This window comes from Alosa sapidissima, chromosome 5 (assembly GCF_018492685.1).
Source record: "Alosa sapidissima isolate fAloSap1 chromosome 5, fAloSap1.pri, whole genome shotgun sequence".
In the NCBI taxonomy this organism is placed as follows: Eukaryota; Metazoa; Chordata; class Actinopteri; order Clupeiformes; family Clupeidae; genus Alosa; species Alosa sapidissima.
Window position 1 is genome coordinate 26,903,201 of NC_055961.1, and position 8,257 is coordinate 26,911,457.

General features: G+C 45.0%; 1 protein-coding gene across 1 annotated transcript; it reads right to left on the reverse strand.

Moving 5' to 3' along the window:
- Positions 1 to 618: 618 nt before the first annotated feature.
- Positions 619 to 3,804, reverse strand: LOC121708510. Its single transcript, XM_042091216.1, has 5 exons — positions 3,789 to 3,804; positions 2,217 to 3,632; positions 1,810 to 2,094; positions 1,471 to 1,712; positions 619 to 1,340 (listed from the first exon to the last, which is right to left on the reverse strand). The coding sequence occupies exon 2, from the start codon at positions 3,592 to 3,594 to the stop codon at positions 2,260 to 2,262; it is 1,335 nt and encodes a 444-aa protein (XP_041947150.1). The 5' UTR covers positions 3,595 to 3,632; positions 3,789 to 3,804; the 3' UTR covers positions 619 to 1,340; positions 1,471 to 1,712; positions 1,810 to 2,094; positions 2,217 to 2,259.
- Positions 3,805 to 8,257: the final 4,453 nt, after the last annotated feature.

Consider the following 8,257-nt stretch of genomic DNA (forward strand, 5'->3'; position numbering starts at 1 on the left):
AGGGTGTGTGTGTTTTCGGGCAGCCAGTGGAATTACCTCAGCGTCTGATGGTGGGGTAACACCTGGGCCGCTGTCGCTCGAGGGAGGGAGGCTTTGGCTGGTGGGTGTGGTGGTCCCTGAGGATGGTCAGGTGGGGGAGGGGAGGAGGGAGGGACGTGTATGGGTGGGTTGGGGTCCCAGCTGCTAAGCCTACAGAGGTAAATGCCCACTAGGTCTGTATGGATAAAAGGGAGAGTTTGTGTGGGGGAGGGGGGCTTTCATTTTTATCTTTTTTTTGTGTGTTTGTAATGTGGGGGGCTGACAGAGGTTGAGAAGGAAGTCTATTGTTTGAGGACATGCAGGAGAATTCAAAACGACAGGCTTCTTAATTGGCCAAAGTCTGCCTGCCCATATGAATTTATGTGGCATGTGGTGCCATTTTAATTTCCTTATTCCGTATTCATTTGACATGTCTGGTCTGCCTGAGGGACAACACAGCAGTGGTTCGCTTGTCAGGGAAGTATAATAACTAAAAGCCACTTTGTCATTCACATGTCACAGAGATAGGTGTGTCTTTATTCAAAAAAGTTACTACTACAAGAAATACTACATCACTAAAACTCAAACTAATGAGAGACTACTCAATAATTTAATTTTCCCCAGATATAACTTATTTAGTTATACACTTATTGTGAACTCAAGACCAACACAGAAACTTAACCAGAGATAACCACATTTACCACTTTCCATTTGGCTTACCTAGTGTGATACCTAAACATCCATAGTTATAAATGTATACTTTCCTGATATTAACTGATGGCTTCGCAATGTGGTTTTCTTTTGTAAGCTAAGCAAACCTTCCCCTTGCCCTGTTTGTTCTGCCTTAATCTGCCTTCTGCTTGAGCTGATGACAGAGATTGTACTCAAGAGAACTTCATTTTAGGCTATGTTCAGGCTTTAAAAAAAAAAAAAAAAACAATGGAGTTTTTTTTTTTTTAAATCCTCAGTTTTTTTCAAAATGCGGTCACCTGCATTTTTTTCTGCAGCTCAGAGCGTCTTTTTAAAGTTGAGAAAATTTCAACTTCTCGTAGAAAAAAGCGCCCTACGTCAAGCGTTTTTTTTAACAGCTGACCAATCCTCACGGCGCCTGGAGGAATTTGTGTGCTCAGAGTGATGTCTGATAGCATAGGTCATGTGACTTCCAATGTTGATGACATAGCCAAAAAGTGCCACCTCTTCGCCTGCTATGCAGGGCGGGTCCTTCATATCATTGCGCTGGCTTTAGTACTAGCGGCATGTCTCTGTGTCCCCAGTTGATGTCGCGTAAACGGGGACCGGAAATGGACAGATGGATCCTCTGACTGTGAAGCACAGAACACTAAAATATTAAACAATGTGTGTGGCAGCAAGGCATGTTAAATGGACTCTTACTCAGTTAACTACCTGCCTGTGTATGTAGTTGATGTTGAATAAACTCAATTAACTACCTACCTGTCTAAACCCAAGTCCCCACTGACACACATTTCCTTTCCTGTCATCCAGTATGCAGTAATAGATGAGCATAGATGGTGTGGCTTGTGATGTTGATGCAACCTCTAAAATGTGCCACCTCTTGTCTTCTTACGCAGGGTCCTTCAAATCATTGCGCTGGTCAAAGTAGCGACTAAGTTTGCCTGTGTGTCCAGTTGATGTTGAGTAGTTGGGGACCGGAAGTAGAGAGATGGACCCCTCGACTGTGAAAGAGAAGCAGATTACTAAAAGCAGTCTACTGTATTTCTGACACTGAGCATTGATTTGTAGTGATATGGGTGTTTGTTGAGTAGGCCTTACCTGTCTACATCCAAATCCCCGCCGACACACAGCTCCATTTCTATCATCCTCTGGCCAAACCTAGAGGACCAGTGTGCTCCTAGAATGCAGATTCATGCCTTGTATCGATTGAGTTTGTGGCCTCTGATGTTGATATGGTGGAAAATCAAATGCCATCCCTTCTGTTATGCTTGGATCCTTCTAATTGTTGTGCTGATATTAGTAGCATCATGTGTACCCGTGTGTCCAACTGATGGTGAGTGAATTGGGGACTGGAAGTTGACAAATGGATCCTCCTCTGACTGACTGGAAGAACAGGATGAAGCATGATTAGTTTGTGGTGCTTAGGCTTATTGTGTGGTTATTCCCTACCCTTAAATTAACTGAATGAACAATATTTAGATCTTGCCGGGCTTTTTAACCCTTACCTGTCTGAGTCCAAGTCCCCGCAGACACACAGCGCCGCGGCGCTCATCCAAGGACCACTCTGTGAGTGGACATGGGCTTGCGGGTTCTGAGACGGAAGGTGCGGGCCATCGGCAAGGCGAGCGTGAGGCGTCTCCGGCGCCTGTGCGGCGGTCTGCAGGTGCGTCTGCGTTCTCTGGCGTCGCTTTGCAAAGTCTCCAGTGGAACTGCGTGCTCGGGGATGACACTGTGCACGTCCTGCTCATACCCAGGGTCCCTCTGGGTCCTAGAGGAAGCGGCTACGTTACTCCCACGGCCGTGGAGGCTGACAAATGCTTGCTGCTGCGTCTCTCTCAAGGCGGACAGGATCATGTGTGGTGGCTCGTGATCCCAGGCTGTGCTGTGAGGCACGCTGGTTGCCTGCTGGAGCTCTCTCATCTGCTGTTGATCACTGATGTTACAGACCATAGATGCATTCTGACTCAGTGGAGGGAGTGTGGTGGATTGGTCAACAGTGCTACTGAGGCGTCTGGGCTCCATTTGTGGCCTCCTGGGTAGAAGACGTGGCCTCGGGGCCAGTGGAGATCGCTCGAATGGAGGAAGTCGTGGTGCCGTCCGTGGCCTGGTCCTTTCCTGGTACTCACTCCAATTGGTGCTAATGCTGTCACCAGCAGCGAAGCAAACGCATTCATTTGTGTTTGCTGACACATACGTATCAGCCGGAGAGTCACGATTGTGCTTTGCTCGGCGTCTTCCTGGGCGCCTCCCGATGTCGCTAGGTGCTGCCGGAGACTGTGGTGGTGGAACTGGTTCCAGGCGAACAACTCGGGACGGCTCTTCTGCATGGACCGCCTCACCCTGCATTGTTTTGTTGCGGCGCCTGCTTGCTCTCGGCTGCGTGGGTCTGCTGGGCTCCCTGGGCCTCGTGTCTGCAGGAGGCAGTGGTCTGAGTGGCCTCGGTCCTGCAGAGCCCGTCAGGTCCAATCCACTCCCAGAGGGGCCGGCCTGCATCATGTGTGCGGACTGACCAGCTGCTGCGATGCTCCTAGGGTCTCCTCCAGGTGCCCGGCCCATCGGCCCAACTGCTGCTCGCAGTTCCCTCTGAGTCACCCCGTTCCTGGCCAGAGGCAACCTTCCATGAGGCGCGGTGGACTTTGTCACCTGAAGCCTTGGGTGGAGTGTGGCTGCGGTGGAGGTCAGCGAGACTGTTCCGTGAAGTGTCGGGAAGCGGCTGGGCTCGTGTGGCGTGAGCGTCACACGACTATCTGCCACAGGGACGATGTCCCGTTGGGTTACAAGCGGGAAATGTAACTTTGGCTCCGACTCAAGAGGCCAATCCTCGCGGCGCCTGGAGGAATGGTCTTCAGGTGGCTCCTTTCCTGGGTTTCCTATGTCTTTCATGGTTATACCATTGAGACGGAAGCCCAGTGTAACTGTCTCTGGGAAAATAAAGAAATGAAAAGATACATGTAATTAGACTATCTATTAGAATTTTAACAAATCTAATTGTTAATCTAGTTTTTAGAGAGTTGTCTGAAAACTTACATCAACTGAAATCGTATATTAGTCGAAATGAAATATTATGAAAACTGTATTTTCTCTTGACTGATTGAATCTCTCGTCTGGGACTGGGGCAATACTGTAAAATCAGCTGAATTCAGTGAATTTATACAAATTCTGACGATGACGTCAAAGAAATGCATTGTGGCCATTATGACATAGGTCGTCATAAACGGTTTGCGCCTGCATGGAAATGAACGTCACAATTCAATCACTGTTCTGAAGTCTCCTGCAGCTCTGATTGAACGAAATTACTGTCGTAGAAGGCTATGTCATGTAGGCTACACCGTTTCACTGATCTCGCCTGTTATTCCATCCACAAGACATCAGAACAAAACCTTTTTATCTGACAGGAACAATAGTCATTCAGCTCCGTGATGTAGCCTAATTAACGAGATTAATTTCGCCCCCCCCCCTCCCCAAATACGGACATAGAAAAATAAAGAAAGAAAAAAGACGATAGGTAGCCTAGCCTATTAACGTTTTTCATGTGATGTATTCTAGGTTCTATAGCTTTGTTTACATCCAACTTGCAAGGGACAAGTTGAACCCAGAGCCAGTAATCAAGGATCTTTGATATAAAGGTATGGCTCTGGTTTAACCCATTGAACATCGTTGTCTGCAGCTGCCTCTCAGTAGGCTACATCTCTGTATTTCAGCAATGTCAACATTTCAGGCATCAATAAAGGTGACGATGAAACGTTATCCCATTGTTCAGTATTTGATAGCCTGCCACAGGAACGTTATTTCGCTAAAATCGCCCTGATTTGGTGCATTGATCTGTATCGATAACGTTATGGGAGAACCTGCATGTAGCCTAATGGTAGCCTAACTTTTTTTTCTCTGTTCAAAAACTCGGTTTACACGAAGACGAAACTTTCTTAGAAGCTGTGAAATTTGGCCAGAAAGGAACATGTCTTCCCTCTGAAAGTTGACACAAAATCAAACAATATTTGATTAACTTCAACTGAACAGCGACAAGTAAAACGGTAGCCTACAGTTATAGCCAGCGTCAGTCAGCATCATGTAACATAGTGGCGTTAAAGTCATGAATCCTGCAACATATTATAACATATAACAGCGATGGCTTATTCGAAGACTATCTGCATGGATATATAACCACCCAGAAAAACTCAGAATGTGAGTGATAAAGTTAATTAATTGTATTAAACTTTTTAGTTATCCATTGCAGCATCGGCTTTAAAAATGCTGTTAAAAATGCTGTTATTTTGGTCATGTGGACTTGATTAAATGGGTAAAGATAAAACTGCTCATTTCTTACATGACTGAAGCAGTAGCCTAGGTCAGTGTTTTTCAACCACTGTGCCGGGGCACACTAGTGTGCCTGAGAGATCATCAGGTGTGCTGCAGAAAATTACCCAAATGTCACTCACCGGTCCAGAAAAACAACTGTTACAGTAGGCCCTACATCAAAGAATTTATAACCACATGCTCTGATTGTATGATTGCACTATTTGTGGTATGCAGGCATTGTACAACGGGGCCACATATATCCCAGAATCATCACATATCCAGTTCATAACAACAATTGATATAGTCACCTACAAATGAAACAGAGGGCACTTATTTTATTGAGCAGGTCTTGCATAGAAGCCATAATAAGGCCATATCTGTGTATTATTTGAAGTTTTAAGCTATGGTATGTTTATTTTTTTTTCTTCACACAGGATGTTAGTGTGCCGTGGGACATTTTAAGTGTCAAAAGTGTGCCGTGGCACAAAAAAGGTTGAAAAACACTGGCCTAGGTTCAACAGTGGTGTTTGAGGTTGCTGTGTTAAGTTGTTGTGTGTGATGGCTAAACAATTCATAGGATCAAATCAGTTTGACATACGGGAGTTAGCCTAACTGACCTGTGGGGTATACTACGAAGCACGTTAGACATATCTAGGCTATGTAGACATAGCGAGGCTTCACAACGCCTTGACTCAGGGGTATACGTTAAGTGATACTACGATAGCAGTTATATGTGATATATTTGTCAAACTAGGCTTTCAGCTCAGATCTGTGCGCGTTCTCGGTGTTAGGATGACGTTGGCCAATCGTGAAACGAGGAGACGCACAAGACCGCCTCTATTTTAAAACAATTACTTCCGCATTCATGAGAGATAGCTTAATCTACACTGCGGTCATTTTTTGTGTCTAACCTATAACATCAAATAAATCAATTGTCATCAGTTGTTGTATGGTATGCACGTCCATAGTGGGATATTTGCACGCACCGCCCTATTAAAGCGCATTCGAGATCCAAAATGTTAGAGGCGGAGCTCCACCTGTAAGATATATGACAGAATCCTACACGTGAGATAACTTCGTTTTTAAGACAATTGATTGGTCAGCGGGCGGTAGATTACACGACATGAGCTATAACTTAGCACATAACCTCCTCCCGACCAGGTTTGGTTGACAGCATAAGATACCATGGTGATATAGCGACACTAAAACAGATCCACTTTCGTGTCACAGCATTCCCTGGCTTTGAGCGCAACATACCTCGCTAACCCACTAATCGAGATTCGTAGTACACCCCACTGTAGGCTATAGCACATAAGCCTATTCTGTTTTCATTTATTAGCATTTGTTGTGATTATATAATCAAATGACACGTGATAACTTGAAATAGAAGGACAGAAGATAGGTGATGTCCACAAGCACGAATTTCACGAGACAAATTAGAACAAACTGTTCCGGTAAAAATATTCTTGCCATGTTTAAAATGCTGCACTTTTTCCCTTCATAGCCTATCTCTGGCAATTCATTTTTGGATGACTGTAGATAGTTGTATTTTAGCCTGTCTTCGTAGACAGTAGCCTAGGCTATACCAGAGAATGTCTAATAAGGGGAGAACCGCCACTCTCGGGAAACTTCCGGTTTCTGAACTGGTTGCAGTTCCTTTTCTGGTTCCACATGAGGGCGCTCACGAATGAGTGCAGAATGAATGGAGGCCTATGGAGCTGTACCCCTCAAATCCACTTTTCTCGGGATATAATTTTTTGCCTAGAAATTCGAATATTGCAGTCGAAAGAGGGAGCAGAGAAAATACAAACCGCTGAGTTCTATATTTTTTGAGTCACTTATTTGTTCTAAAAAGCCTTTCAAATGTGTCAATGACGTCATTCATTAGCAGAAAGCTAGTGTGTTGTGGGCAACAACGACCCAACCTGTAAGAAATCGAAAGGATGTGACTACTCGTTCATTCAACTTTTGACCTATAATCCATATTGAGCTTGCAGAAACCACAATCAAATATTCCATTTTTCAACGACAACCAGGTGAAAGAGACAAATTTAGCCGTCTAGCTCCATAGACCCCCATTGTTTTTGCACTTATTCGTGATCGCCCCTAGCGGAACTGCAACAGATTGCAGGTACAATGGAGTTAATAGGGAGTGATTCGGCTCTCCGTAAACGGGCTCTGGCTATACCATTAGGCCATTTTGAGAATAAAAGACTTCACAGCTGCTAACGATCATCCTCCACAACCATGAGGATAGGTAGGCTGAACGGTCGTTCGTCGCCTTTTTGCTCCTTATCTTACACAAGTGGTCGGCATCCCGGTCAATATTTGATATTAAAATTTCAATTTTGAAGCTATTTGTAACTATGTATAGCCTATAGAGAGCCGAAGTCACGCCTTTCTACTTCCGGTCCATGGGACCTATCTTTCAAAAAAATATGAACAGGAGTTAAAGAAGACCTACTGTATGCAACAATTTTAGCAAAAATGACCTTAATTATGCAGGTTGAGAGTCGTTCTGATGGTTCTACAACACTTTTTGGGTCGTTTGGTGGGTGCTTCGTCTCCCCCTAGTGCTTCTCCGCGGAAAAAACGAATATGCAACTTTCTGGTCCCGGACCGAAGAAATCCGGATGTGACTCGGCGGAAGGCCTCGAAAATGTACCGGTAGTCAGATTGTAGTTTCTAAGAAGACTGCAAAACGGACTCCGACTTGGCTTTGTTGCTGTTGAAATTGTAAGTAGCCTACCCTTGGGTGAACTTTGTTTTTGTAATGTGGTTTGATAGTGTCTTGAACAATGTGTTTGCTCGACCGTTTTATTGTGAGCCCTGTACTGTATGTGTTTAGCTTGGTTTTGTCATGGAAAAAATCACTAACTTTTAACTCTAACTTAGCACTCTGAACAAAAACCAGCGGAGAACGGTCTGAGATGAGAAGTGGCCGCTTGTGGCCTTTTATTCACAAGTCCTCCTGGGTACAGCTCTGAAATATGCACAGAGACTAAGTGTCGCCAGGCAGGAGTTGCGAATGATGGATGTCCTCTGCAGCAGAGACTCCATGACCCAGGCCTTGAGAAGGTGCGCACGTTCTGAGGATTTTCCTCTTGAGGAAAGTTTTTGTATGTTATCAAAACACCTCCTTTTTTCGTATGGCCAACCCTGGCCGGGTGTCTGCCCCCTATGTAAATGGCAGACCCCCTTGTAGCCAATCAGTATACACTCAATAAATTATATTGGTGGATGAGCTCAC

Excerpts from the sequence above, each read along its gene's own strand:
- LOC121708510 (XM_042091216.1), bottom strand. The coding sequence starts at position 3,594 with ATGAAAGACATAGGAAACCCAGGAAAGGAGCCACCTGAAGACCATTCC.